The 15,903-nt window shown below is 44.0% G+C and overlaps 1 protein-coding gene across 4 annotated transcripts in view; it reads right to left on the bottom strand.

Moving 5' to 3' along the window:
• Positions 1-5,835: 5,835 nt before the first annotated feature.
• LOC133651693 (coxsackievirus and adenovirus receptor homolog) overlaps positions 5,836-15,903 on the bottom strand; it is a 15,939-nt gene continuing 5,871 nt past the window's right edge. For all 4 annotated transcript variants that reach the window (XM_062049722.1, XM_062049721.1, XM_062049719.1 and 1 more), the window contains 6 exons: positions 9,708-9,877; positions 9,400-9,598; positions 9,117-9,278; positions 8,921-9,043; positions 6,708-6,846; positions 5,836-6,633 (listed from right to left, as the gene is read on the bottom strand). In XM_062049722.1, coding sequence (XP_061905706.1) covers positions 6,414-6,633; positions 6,708-6,846; positions 8,921-9,043; positions 9,117-9,278; positions 9,400-9,598; positions 9,708-9,877 — 1,013 coding nt within the window. In that variant the 3' untranslated portion in view covers positions 5,836-6,413. The remainder of the gene's footprint in view (positions 6,634-6,707; positions 6,847-8,920; positions 9,044-9,116; positions 9,279-9,399; positions 9,599-9,707; positions 9,878-15,903) is intronic.

The raw sequence follows: 15,903 nt of genomic DNA, 5'->3' as shown, positions 1-15,903 counted from the left end.
ATGATGGACAACACCTCCCACCCACTACACTCACATGATGGACAACACCTCCCACTCACTACACTCACATGATGGACAACACCTCCCACTCACTACACTCACATGATGGACAACACCTCCCACTCACTACACTCACATGATGGACAACACCTCCCACCCACTACACTCACATGATGGACAACACCTCCCACCCACTACACTCACATGATGGACAACACCTCCCACCCACTACACTCACATGATGGACAACACCTCCCACTCACTACACTCACATGATGGACAACACCTCCCACCCACTACACTCACATGATGGACAACACCTCCCACCCACTACACTCACATGATGGACAACACTTCCCACCCACTACACTCACATGATGGACAACACCTCCCACCCACTACACTCACATTATGGACAACACCTCCCACCCACTACACTCACATGATGGACAACACCTCCCACCCACTACACTCACATGATGGACAACACCTCCCACCCACTACACTCACATGATGGACAACACCTCCCACCCACTACACTCACATTATGGACAACACCTCCCACCCACTACACTCACATGATGGACAACACCTCCCACTCACTACACTCACATGATGGACAACACCTCCCACCCACTACACTCACATGATGGACAACACCTCCCACCCACTACACTCACATGATGGACAACACCTCCCACCCACTACACTCACATGATGGACAACACCTCCCACCCACTACACTCACATTATGGACAACACCTCCCACCCACTACACTCACATGATGGACAACACCTCCCACTCACTACACTCACATGATGGACAACACCTCCCACTCACTACACTCACATGATGGACAACACCTCCCACCCACTACACTCACATGATGGACAACACCTCCCACCCACTACACTCACATGATGGACAACATCTCCCACCCACTACACTCACATGATGGACAACACCTCCCACTCACTACACTCACATGATGGACAACACCTCCCACTCACTACACTCACATGATGGACAACACCTCCCACCCACTACACTCACATGATGGACAACACCTCCCACCCACTACACTCACATGATGGACAACACCTCCCACTCACTACACTCACATGATGGACAACACCTCCCACCCACTACACTCACATGATGGACAACACCTCCCACCCACTACACTCACATGATGGACAACACCTCCCACCCACTACACTCACATGATGGACAACACCTCCCACCCACTACACTCACATGATGGACAACACCTCCCACCCACTACACTCACATGATGGACAACACCTCCCACCCACTACACTCACATGATGGACAACACCTCCCACCCACTACACTCACATTATGGACAACACCTCCCACCCACTACACTCACATGATGGACAACACCTCCCACCCACTACACTCACATGATGGACAACACCTCCCACCCACTACACTCACATGATGGACAACACCTCCCACCCACTACACTCACATTATGGACAACACCTCCCACCCACTACACTCACATGATGGACAACACCTCCCACCCACTACCCTCACATTATGGACAACACCTCCCACCCACTACACTCACATGATGGACAACACCTCCCACCCACTACACTCACATGATGGACAACACCTCCCACCCACTACACTCACATGATGGACAACACCTCCCACCCACTACACTCACATTATGGACAACACCTCCCACCCACTACACTCACATGATGGACAACACCTCCCACTCACTACACTCACATGATGGACAACACCTCCCACTCACTACACTCACATGATGGACAACACCTCCCACCCACTACACTCACATGATGGACAACACCTCCCACCCACTACACTCACATGATGGACAACACCTCCCACCCACTACACTCACATGATGGACAACACCTCCCACTCACTACACTCACATGATGGACAACACCTCCCACCCACTACACTCACATGATGGACAACACCTCCCACCCACTACACTCACATGATGGACAACACCTCCCACCCACTACACTCACATGATGGACAACACCTCCCACCCACTACACTCACATGATGGACAACACCTCCCACCCACTACACTCACATGATGGACAACACCTCCCACCCACTACACTCACATGATGGACAACACCTCCCACCCACTACACTCACATGATGGACAACACCTCCCACCCACTACACTCACATGATGGACAACACCTCCCACCCACTACACTCACATTATGGACAACACCTCCCACCCACTACACTCACATGATGGACAACACCTCCCACCCACTACACTCACATGATGGACAACACCTCCCACCCACTACACTCGCATTATGGACAACACCTCCCACCCACTACACTCACATGATGGACAACACCTCCCACCCACTACACTCACATGATGGACAACACCTCCCACCCACTACACTCGCATTATGGACAACACCTCCCACCCACTACACTCACATGATGGACAACACCTCCCACCCACTACACTCACATGATGGACAACACCTCCCACCCACTACACTCACATTATGGACAACACCTCCCACCCACTACACTCACATGATGGACAACACCTCCCACCCACTACACTCACATTATGGACAACACCTCCCACCCACTACACTCACATGATGGACAACACCTCCCACCCACTACACTCACATGATGGACAACACCTCCCACCCACTACACTCACATTATGGACAACACCTCCCACCCACTACACTCGCATTATGGACAACACCTCCCACCCACTACACTCACATGATGGACAACACCTCCCACCCACTACACTCACATGATGGACAACACCTCCCACCCACTACACTCACATTATGGACAACACCTCCCACCCACTACACTCACATGATGGACAACACCTCCCACCCACTACACTCACATGATGGACAACACCTCCCACCCACTACACTCACATTATGGACAACACCTCCCACCCACTACACTCACATGATGGACAACACCTCCCACCCACTACACTCACATTATGGACAACACCTCCCACCCACTACACTCACATGATGGACAACACCTCCCACCCACTACACTCACATGATGGACAACACCTCCCACCCACTACACTCACATGATGGACAACACCGCCCACCCACTACACTCACATTATGGACAACACCTCCCACCCACTACACTCACATGATGGACAACACCTCCCACCCACTACACTCACATGATGGACAACACCTCCCACCCACTACACTCACATGATGGACAACACCGCCCACCCACTACACTCACATTATGGACAACACCTCCCACCCACTACACTCACATGATGGACAACACCTCCCACCCACTACACTCACATGATGGACAACACCTCCCACCCACTACACTCACATGATGGACAACACCTCCCACCCACTACACTCGCATTATGGACAACACCTCCCACCCACTACACTCACATGATGGACAACACCTCCCACCCACTACACTCACACGATGGACAACACCTCCCACCCACTACACTCACATGATGGACAACACCTCCCACCCACTACACTCACATGATGGACAACACCTCCCACCCACTACACTCACATGATGGACAACACCTCCCACCCACTACACTCACATTATGGACAACACCTCCCACCCACTACACTCACATGATGGACAACACCTCCCACCCACTACACTCACATGATGGACAACACCTCCCACCCACTACACTCACATGATGGACAACACCTCCCACCCACTACACTCACATGATGGACAACACCTCCCACCCACTACACTCACATGATGGACAACACCTCCCACCCACTACACTCACATGATGGACAACACCTCCCACCCACTACACTCACATGATGGACAACACCTCCCACCCACTACACTCACATGATGGACAACACCTCCCACCCACTACACTCACATGATGGACAACACCTCCCACCCACTACACTCACATGATGGACAACACCTCCCACCCACTACACTCACATGATGGACAACACCTCCCACCCACTACACTCACATGATGGACAACACCTCCCACCCACTACACTCACATTATGGACAACACCTCCCACCCACTACACTCACATGATGGACAACACCTCCCACCCACTACACTCACATGATGGACAACACCTCCCACCCACTACACTCACATTATGGACAACACCTCCCACCCACTACACTCACATGATGGACAACACCTCCCACCCACTACACTCACATGATGGACAACACCTCCCACCCACTACACTCACATGATGGACAACACCTCCCACCCACTACACTCACATGATGGACAACACCTCCCACCCACTACACTCACATGATGGACAACACCTCCCACCCACTACACTCACATGATGGACAACACCTCCCACCCACTACACTCACATGATGGACAACACCTCCCACCCACTACACTCACATTATGGACAACACCTCCCACCCACTACACTCACATGATGGACAACACCTCCCACCCACTACACTCACATGATGGACAACACCTCCCACCCACTACACTCACATGATGGACACCACCTCCCACCCACTACACTCGGACCTTGCAGAGTGAATGAGCACGTTCAGACTCCCAGAATGCAACACGGAACCACACAGGAGGTCCTTCATACCGACAGCCATCAGACTTTATAATGCATATGTTCCTTTTTGACTACACTTAAATGTAGAATATATGTAGAATATATTTATATTATTAATATATTATATATAATGTTATTTATTATTATTATTGTCTATTGTGAGCTAACTGTGGTGCACATGCATAGTCTGCTGGTTGCCATGCAGGAAAAGAAACACAACTTTGTCCCAATGTCATTTTCTAGGAGGCAAATTCCTAGAGCGAGGCCATGAGAAAGTGAAAGTGAAAGTGAAAGTCTGGTCTTGTTTACGCGTGTCATCAGAAGAGAAAATGGTAATTAGTTAACAGCAGAATGACTTCCTGCATTTTAAAGGCTGGCTTCAAGCGCTCCCACATTAGTTGCTGCTAATGAAGACGTCAAGTGTCATCCTCACAGCAATCTCCAGTCATTCATTCACCACAAGTTGGGTTACATTTCACATTTCAATCCATATTTCACATCTTTGCTACTTTTCTGTGTGTTCATGCGGCTCTTCAGCGCCGTCCTGGTGGCTCCGTGGAGCTTTTTCAAAAATGTATGGAAATGGTAAGAAAATGGGGTGAGAAATATCTGCTAATTGTTAGAAAGTCCACAGTTGAATATGTTTGTGTGTCTGCTGCACTGATGACACTATTTGGTGAACATCCTTTTGTCCTACTCATTTCAGCGGCCCTTGAACTCACCGTCGTGTGGACTGACACGCAACAGTTTGTTTACATGTACAACTTTCTCCGACGCTGCCACAGAAAGACGTGTTTTATGCCACTCCTTCTTTGTCTCATTTTGTCCACCAAATGTTTTATACTGTGTGTGAATGCCCAAAGGTGAGCTTTGTTGATGTTGTTGACTTGTTGGAGTGCTAATCAGACATATTTGGTCAGTGCCTGACTGCAAGCTAATCGATGCTAACATGCTATTTAGGCTAGCTGTATGTACATATTGTATCATTATGCCTCTTTTGTAGCTATATTTGAGCTCATTTAATTTCCTTTACTCATGTAAATGTATACGTGCACGTGTCATGACGCATTATCTGTATGTAATATTGGCTGCATTTCTCATAGTTGTGTGCCATGTTGTTCCAGACCACAGCAAACAATCTTGCAAAGATTGTAATAAATCCATTAGAAGAAGACAGCCTGACGTTTCCTTAAACTTGGACACACACATCTATACCTTTTATTTCCAGGAGTTATCTCACCCTCTGAGAACTTTTACTAATGTTTTCCAATGTTGTAAAAATGTGTAGAATAAATATTACATTTCAACATTTCTGTCAACGAAGATTTGCGTCAGCCTGCGACACACAGTCATTTTGATAGTAGGCTATTATAGCTAATATAGACACTTACATCCTGTGTTGCCTTCATTATAACACTTATATACAACCTTTCATTTTTTGCGGCTCCAGACAGATTAGTTTGATGTATATTTGATCCAATATGGCTCTTTCCACATTTTGGGTTGCCGGCCCCTGGGTTAGGTCTTTGTAGGACAAACATGGAGGTCCCACTGTCCAAGCTATGTACATCTTGCATAGATGAAGGTAAGATGATGTCCATACCCACATACAGTACATGTTACAGTGCATGATGAAGAGCATCCACTCCAGTATATTGGAGGTGACAGTTTAAATAACGTGTCACCGTTCTGGTGTTAAACATGCTGCTGTTTTCCCGCCAAGAAGTGCTGCTAAAAGCTAGAGTTCATTAAAGTAAGTCCATCAAGTGCATGAGTTGTGGTTACACAGGGTAACCATAGCGACTGTCATATTTGAGGGGAGAAAGCCGCCTCATCCCCGCTGATCCCTTGTCACTGTTGCTGCCATTAGACTCGTTGACACTCGGCAGGCGGTTCCCCACGGAGCTGTAGGACACACCCGGGTGGGTGCGGTAGCCCAGCACTGAGCGGTAGCTGGAGTTCCTGCTGGGGGGTTGGCCCTCTGGGGCGTGGGTGTCCTCTCTGGAGGAACACATCTCTTTCAGGAACTGTTTGCTTAATCAACGCTCTAAAAACCGCTCTGGGATTTTCTGTACCTGATTTCATTTGCAACCTCTTTCTCGTAGCGACGCTTGTGGCAGCAGCAGACCAGCAGCCAGATGAGGAGCAGGAGGAGGAGGAGCAGGAGGAGAGCCCCGATCACGGCACCGACTATCACGCCCACTTTATCCGTGGCTGCAAGACAGGATGTGATGATGGACGACACACTTTGTTAATATTATACTTCATCCATCTCCTACCACTTGTTGTAGCACCCTTATTGAGCCCAGGCATACACCGTCCTGGTCAAAAGTGGACATACACTGGGAGGAGCCTATCCCCAGGTGCATGTCTTTGGAGGTGGGAGGGGCCTATCCCCAGGTGCATGTCTTTGGAGGTGGGAGGGGCCTATCCCCAGGTGCATGTCTTTGGAGGTGGGAGGAAGCCGGAGTACATTCAAGGGGAGAACATGCAAGACCCCGAGACCAGAAATGGTAAACATTCCTTCTGCCATCCAGTGGAGCAACATTTAAGTGTCCTGCCTGTCACTACACATCACTGGAAGATGTAGATACTAGTGTGGTCCCGATACCAATATTTCGGTACCGGTACCCAAATTATTTTGATACTTTTCTAAATAAAGGGGACCACAAATTGCATTATTGGCTTTATTTTAACAACAAATCTTAGAGTACATTAAGCATATGTTTCTTATTGCAAGTTTGTCTTTAAATAAACCAGTACTTTTTAGAGTCACTATAGTACCGAACATGATTTATTAGTATCGCAATACTATACTAATACTGGTATAACGTACAACCCTAATATCTACACAAACATATATTTCTTGTTGTTCAGTCCAATGAAGTGAATTAGGATCTGACCGTGGTTAGGACTCCCTGCCTTATGTTCAGGGTGATGGGTAGCTACTAGCTGGAGCCTATCCCAGCTGACTTCAGAAGACAATTTGAACCACAAGCCTTTGAATGTGAAAACTAAGCAACCGGTCCAGAACTGGCATGGATTATTTCATAAAACAAGAGATCAGAGAGACAAATTTGCATCCTTGAATGTTTTGGTATGATCCATATCAAGGCCAGGAACGGATTTTGGATTTAGGATTAAGAAGCTGAGCCCAGATGAGTGATGGATTTTGTAGCATTTAAATTGTCATTTTTTTGTATGGTAAAGCATCTCAACTTTCCAGTTGTGCCCACCTAATGCAGACAACAATCACTGGATTAAAATGATACATGAATGAGGCAAAGTCATTATTATCCAAGCTTCTTTGGATTCTTCCCATGTGGGGTGGAGCTTTCATTCTAAGGAGATTGTCAAGCATGTATTTATTATTTATTTTCAGTGCTAAATTACAAAATCAACAAGATTTAATCTAATTAGAGTACAGCATTGTGACTTTGTTTTGCCCACTTGCCACTTCATCTAAGTTGAACCTCAGAAACTGCTACACCACACCCGTCTGATGCATCATGGAAGTCAAATTGATTTGGTTTTTTTGGGGTTAAAATTCAAGTTGGCAAGTCTGCTATTAAAGTTCAAGTCTGAGTCCATCATTACCCCGATTATTAGGTTTCAGGAAGAGGGTCTCATTTTTCTAGTTTGGGGGATCAATATAAGTACAAAGGAAGCAAAGGACAAACAATGCATGGCTTGAAACATTCCAGAAGTTTCCACAGCGTTGTTGCCACTGCCTCTTCCCTCCCCCTTTCACACAAAGAGGATTAACCAAAAAGGTAAAGTGGATGTATTTTTTTCTATTTCAAATCATTGTAGCAACTTGGCTGTTTGAGTTCAGTTTGTGGTTTCAGACTGTAATTGCACCACACACCTAGTGACAGTGTATGTGTGTGTGTGTATGTGTGTGTGTGTATGTGTGTGTGTGTGTGTGTGTGTGTGTGTGTGTGTGTGTGTGTGTGTGTGTGTGTGTGGCTGCTGCATAAGAAGAAGGACAGTTCAGCTTTGTTATTAAACGGATATTTGATTCATCACCTTTGGTATTTTAGTTAGTTTGATGTACAGTATTGCACTTTATGTTGTGTTCAAAGTGTACAAACATTTTCCTAAACTATGGACTTCTGTCAAGGCTGGAACTTCTTATTCATCCGTGCCCAACATTTACTCTTGTGTTTTTGTCAAAGTGGTTACATATTTAACTGGGTCACGATTTGTATATTTAGAGCTATACACCAAATATGTAATAGGATTCAGAAAGTAAAATGAGGGCTGATGCCGTCCGTCTGTTACTCACGGTTGTGTGCCTTCAGTGAATATCTGCACTGCGTCTTGCCAACGGGGTTTTTGGCCTCACACATGTAAGTTCCAACTAGGCTGTTTGAGTGGTTCTTGATCAAAAGCTCCCCGGTCTGCGCCGCTTCATGAAAAAACACATTCAGATTGGACACGTCATTAAGTCTATTGTTGTATGATAAGGTTTCAGCCGCTACCTTCCATATCCAGTGCCTGGACGGGTGGCATCGCACCCCCGCTTTCTCTGGTCCAGGTATACGTGAGAGGCGACGATCCCTGGTATGATTTGCAACGGAGGGAGACAGGACCGCCTTTCTCCTCCTTGCCGTCAACCCAACATTTTGGTACAGAGGGGGGAACTGGAGAGGGAAAACAATGAAATGTTGTTGGGAGCTGGAAGACAACTTTCCAAACAAATTCCATCGGTGCAGGAGGTGACAAACAAAACAGGTTGAACCCGTTTGAAGAATCCTTCCTCACCCATCACCACGAGAGTTACTTTCCGCGTGTCGACACCCTGGCCCTTCTTGACTTTGCACTGGTAGGTGGCTGTATCTGACAGCCTGACGTCAGCCAGAGAGATGGAGGCGTCCCCCTGCTTGAGGTCTCCTACCAGGCTCAGCCTTTTGGAGAGGCTGGAGTCATAGTTGATCATTTGGCCTCCCGTGTAGGCCAAGATCTGGGACACAAACATGAGTCATCACAAGAGAGAAAAGCAGGTTTTACTAGCGACTGGCTCTTTATTTGCTAAGACACAACATTAGTGTGTTTATTCATAGTACACATACCAGCTTGTCTTTCTGCGTCATGTCTGGGCTGAGGTTGGACCACTCAATGTCCAACTCACCCGTGTCTTGGACTCCGGGCGTGTAGGTGCACCCCAACTGGAAAGTTTCTCCTTGGGCCTTTTGGACGGTCTGTGGGCCTGTAGATGTCACCTGCATTGCCTGTGTCACATCTGTGTGGACACAACATGACTCGTAAACACAAACATATGCATAAAGTCGAAAATGAGCATTTACAAAAACTCTAAAGTCTATACAAACAGCTCAGTGGCCTTGTGGTTCGAGTGTCGGCCCTGAGATCGGTAGGTCGTGAGTTCAAACCCTGGCCGGGTCAGCCTTATGGTTCGAGTGTCGGCCCTGAGATTGGTAGGTTGTGAGTTCAAACCCTGGCCGAGTCATACCAAAGACTAGCCATTACCTCCCTGCTTGGCACTCAGCATCAAGGGTTGGAATTGGGGGTTGAATCACCAAATTGATTCCTGAGCACTGCCACCGCTGCTGCTCACTGCTCCCCTCACCTCCCGGGGGTGGTACAAGGGGATGGTTCAAACACAGAGGGTGTGACTATCAGTGGTACTTTAAAAATAGCACATTGACGACCACCAGGCTAAAGAGACTGGGACTCTGATTCCATTTCATGTGTGCTATCAATTAGCTCTCCTTATCATTGATTAGTGGTAAATACTTATTCATGTTATCATTTAATTAGTGTGTGAAGCATTTAGGTATTACATTTGGTTTGCATTTAGCATTTAACTTGTTAGCTTGTCATCTTGTTAGCTTGAACAATTGCAATTGAGGAGAGACCGGGAGAGTACTCCAGCTGAATCTAATCTAATAATTACAATCAGCGATGGACTACATTGCCTAAAATCTACTGTGGAGATCATATGGCCCCATTCGTCTCGGTTTACCTGACGCATGAAACGTGACGAAATGGTAGGACAGTGTTGAATATCTTAAAATGTGTTTTGTGGCAATTCCAACTTTATTATTATTATCTTGTCCAGCCACTCAGGCAAATCATATAGTTGATGCAGATGATCTATATCCACTGTACACATTTACTTTACAAAAGAGAAGTGTGGGATACTTCTCTTGTTGCCTTATTTGTATTTGACTTTATTAAATGAATGTATTTCATGTTTGGCAATTCCAACTTTGACCACAGCGTCAGCGACTATGTAGAGTGGCACTTTCATCATTTTCAGCAGACTGCATTGGCAGTGGGTAGATGAATGCATTGCAAAATGATTATTTATCTTGATAGATTGAAAATGAACACCAATGAGTTGACTGATGAACACTATCACATCATTTATTCAGAAAGTATAAATAAGGACAAATAAAGATAGAATACTATCAACCGCAACATGTAAGTATAAAAAACAACAACATTATGATGTGTACATTTTTCAGAATGTGTTTGTCTATTTTTAAACCAAGAAAACAATCTGAAATTGTCTTTATTTTTGTCACGACATGGACTATGGGGTGTTTGTTTTCCCGAGATGCAAGAATAGTTGGAGTGGACATGGCGTGAAGGTAGGGACATGATTTATTTTTAACACTAACAAAAAGAGTGAACAAAAAGCGCGCACAAGGCAGAAGTACAAACTTGGCTAAAGAAAACAAGGACTAGCACAAAGGCAAAACTATGGACATAAAATAAACAAGAACGAACAGCATGGACTATGATAAACATGAGTATCATGGGTAGTAGACGTAACAGAGGTGATGTCGCCAGGACGACCAACAGAAACTGACAGGCTTAAATAACAATGACATGATTGGCACCAGGTGCGCGAGTCCAAAACGTGAAACAGGTGAAACTAATAAGTTGTCACGGAAACAAAACAAACAAGAGTGCACTAACAGGAACTAAAAAGAGTCCAAAACCCAAACTGAGCATGGCCAAACAAAAACATGATCACAGACATGACAATTTTGAAGTTATCTTGCCGTGATTTGACCAGTTTGGCCCACTTGGGAGTAGATTAGTCTCCATGTGGCCCCCATCGAACATGACTTGGACACCCCTGACTTAAATACTCGTGTTTGTAGCTGGAATCTGGCGGGCTCCTTTATAATACTGAATAATCTTTATGCAAACTATTAACTTTACTATTACTTGTCTTGATTTGTTGCTTTTATAATTAAAAACAATAGTTACAAGAATCATCTTTAAAATGGACCAAACCAATACTCTAATGTCAATATTTATAACAATATGTAAACAAAAGATTTTAAAATTGCATAGAGGGAGTAATATGGTAAAAAGTAGGTAAAACGATTATACGTGTGCAAAATATTGCGCCCAGAATTCTTCCTCCATGATTTATAGAAGTGAAAAAACAAAAAAGCTAAAAAAACATGTATTAGAAATGCGGCTAATAGCATTCAAGCTCTGGGCCTGTGCTCCTAAAAAGAGAGAAATAATTGGCCTTATTCCTGCAACTGAAGACTAAAGGCTTCATTCTGGCAGTTTCCATTGGAATCAGAGCATGTGATGACTTCAATTGTGTGGAATCACAAGTGAATGCATTTAAAAAGCCCGCAGCCAAGCTGTGACGTGCATCCTAATCACAACACAACATTTTATGGAGAGACCACACATTCAACTTACTAATACTGTCATTCATCTTCTCCTCGTTCTCCCATTTAGATGTTTCCACCTTCACTCCATTTCTTAATGGAGCGCGCTAATAAATCCCGTCCGCTGTTAAATCTCCTCGCACAAACACTCCGACGGCACCTTAATGCTATCGCCACAAACAAAATGTACACTGAGTCATTCATTAGAGCCTGAAAGTGACAAATGTGGTAAAGGCAACTTCACATTAGTCACTCAAATGTTTGCAGCTCCAGAAACTTCCTTTGGGCAAAATAATGTCGGAAGACGATTTGCTTTACAAGCAGGAAGGCGACTAAATTGTCACACACTTGATAATATTCACTTGTTGTCTGCATTGGTAATATGTTGATAATATTCACTGCATTGGTAATATGTTGATAATATTCACTTGTTGCCTGCATTGGTAATATGTTGATAATATTCACTTGTTGCCTGCATTGGTAATATGTTGATAATATTCACTTGTTGCCTGCATTGGTAATATGTTGATAATATTCACTTGTTGCCTGCATTGGTAATATGTTGATAACATTCACTGCATTGATAATATGTTGATAATATTCACTGCATTGGTAATATGTTGATAATATTCACTGCATTGGTAATATGTTGATAATATTCACTTGTTGCCTGCATTGGTAATATGTTGATAATATTCACTTGTTGCCTGCATTGGTAATATGTTGATAACATTCACTGCATTGGTAATATGTTGATAATATTCACTGCATTGGTAATATGTTGATAATATTCACTGCATTGGTAATATGTTGATAATATTCACTGCATTGGTAATATGTTGATAATATTCACTTGTTGCCTGCATTGGTAATATGTTGATAATATTCACTGCATTGGTAATATGTTGATAATATTCACTTGTTGCCTGCATTGGTAATATGTTGATACTATTCACTGCATTGGTAATATGTTGATAATATTCACTGCATTGGTAATATGTTGATAATATTCACTGCATTGGTAATATGTTGATAATATTCACTGCATTGGTAATATGTTGATAATATTCACTGCATTGGTAATATGTTGATAATATTCACTGCATTGGTAATATGTTGATAATATTCACTTGTTGCCTGCATTGGTAATATGTTGATACTATTCACTGCATTGGTAATATTTTGATAATATTCACTGCATTGGTAATATGTTGATAATATTCACTGCATTGGTAATATGTTGATAATATTCACTGCATTGGTAATATGTTGATAATATTCACTGCATTGGTAATATGTTGATAATATTCAGTTGTTGCCTGCATTGGTAATATGCATGAATAATAAGTACACCCACTGAGATGCTCATGGAGCAACACTCCAAGCACTAACATGATCCACAATCAATAGAAACAATATAAAAAATGCTGCAATCTCAACGCTGCAGCATGAAAAACAAATGCAAAGTAATAAGTTGCAAATGCAAACAACAACAACTGCATGAGGGATATCCTGCAAGTTAGCTGGTCTTCTATGAGCACCAGACCTGAAAGATGTCCTTGAGCGCTCTGCCCAAATTAGTCTTTGCTAAATTACATAAATGTACAACTTTGATTGCTCTATGACATTGTCAAATACTTTTTATAACATTCTTAAATGTTAAAAGACAGAAGTCTACGGATGACTTCTGGATTCAGTACTTTTAAGGGAACCGCCAAAATTCCGTCAGTACTACGAGGTACATATTCGTGTACAAACTACAAAAGCAGTCAAGTTGTCACGTTGTGTAAATGCTCAATAAAAAGAGAATACAACAAATCCTTTTCAACTTATATTCAATTGAATAGACTGCAAAGACGAGATATGACTGAGAAACTTTATTTTCTGCAAATATTAGCTCATTTGGAATTTGATGGCTGCAACATGTTTCAAAAAAGCTGGCACAAGTGGCAAAAAAGAGTGAGAAAGTTGAGGAATGCTCATCAAAGACTTATTTGGAACATCCCACAGGTGAACAGGCTAATTGGGAACAGGTGGGTGCCATGATTGGGTATAAAAGCAGCTTCCAGTCATTCACAAACAAGGACGGGGCGAGGGTCACCACTTTGTCAACAAATGCCTGAGCAAATTGTTGAAGAACAACATTTCTTAACAAGGAATTGAGGGATTTCACCATCTACGCTCCGTAATATCATCAAAAGGTTCAGAGAATGTGGAGAAATCACTGCACGTAAGCGGCAAGGCTGAAAACCAACATTGAATGCCCATGACCTTGGATCCCTCAGGCGGTACTGCATCAAAAACAGACATCAGTGAGTAAAGGATATCACCACATGGGCTCAGGAACACTTCAGAAAACCACTGTCAGTAACTACAGTTGGTTGCTACATCTGTAAGTGCAAGTTAAAACTCTACTATGCAAAGCCAAAGCCATTTATCAACAACACCCAGAAACGCCGCCGGCTTCGCTGGGCCCGAGCTCATCTATGATGGACTGCTGCAAAGTGGAAAAGTGTTCTGTGGTCTGACGAGTCCACATTTCACATTGTTTTCGGAAACTGTGGACGTGGTGTCCTCCGGAGAACCATCCGGACTGTTGTAGACCCAAAGTGTAAAAGGCAGCATGTGTGATGGTATGGGGGTGTATTAGTGGCCAAGACGTGGGTAACTTACACATCTGTGAAGGCACCATTAATGCTGAAAGGTACATACAGCTTTACATACGTTTTCATGGACGCCCCTGCTTATTTCAGCAAGACAATGCCAAGCCACGTGTTACAACAGTGTGGCTTCATAGTAAAGGAGTGTGGGTACTAGACTGGCCTGCCTGTAGTCCAGACATTGAAAATGTGTGGCGTCTAAAATATGAGAAGGGAGACTGTTGAACAACTTAAGCTGTACATCAAGCAAGAATGGGAAAGAATTCCACCTGAAAAGCTTAAAAAATAAGTGTTGTTAAAAGGAAAGGCCATGTAACACACTGGTAAAATGCCTTTTTTTGCAATGTGCTGCTGCCATTACATTCTAACTTCATGATTATTTGCAATAAATAACAAAGTTTCCCAGTTTGAATGTTAAATATCTTGTCTTGAATATAAGTTGAAAAGGATTTGTTGTATTCTCTTTTTATTGAGCATTTACACAACGTGACAACTTGACAGCTTTTGTCAAATCAAACGGTGCCACATTTCACTACTTTAGTTGCATGCGACTCGGCGCCGGCTGGTAAACAAGCACTCAGAGCCAAACTAACCCTCGCTGATGCTACAATTTTCTATCCCAACAAAGCAAGAAAACGGCACTAGAAAGTACAGTAAGTCGCAACTTTTCACAATTCTCTGGATTTGCCATAGATATGCTAAAGATTATAGCATTAGCCATTTTACATGGCGATTACAACGCCTTCAAATGGTGTAATGAGATGCACGTTACAATCCAACAGCCGGTGAGTAATAAATGCAATATTTAGTTTTCAGTCGGCTCAACAAAACAAAAAGACAGTTTGCTGGTTTTTCGACATTTGTCCTATTCAAGGGCTCGGGGTTTGAAATGTGTTCTAAAGTCAGCTGGGATAGGCTCCAGCTACCCATGACCCTGAACTGCA

Source organism: Entelurus aequoreus, linkage group LG06 (assembly GCF_033978785.1).
Source record: "Entelurus aequoreus isolate RoL-2023_Sb linkage group LG06, RoL_Eaeq_v1.1, whole genome shotgun sequence".
Classification (NCBI taxonomy): Eukaryota; Metazoa; Chordata; class Actinopteri; order Syngnathiformes; family Syngnathidae; genus Entelurus; species Entelurus aequoreus.
This window is presented reverse-complemented; position numbering and strand designations above follow the sequence as displayed.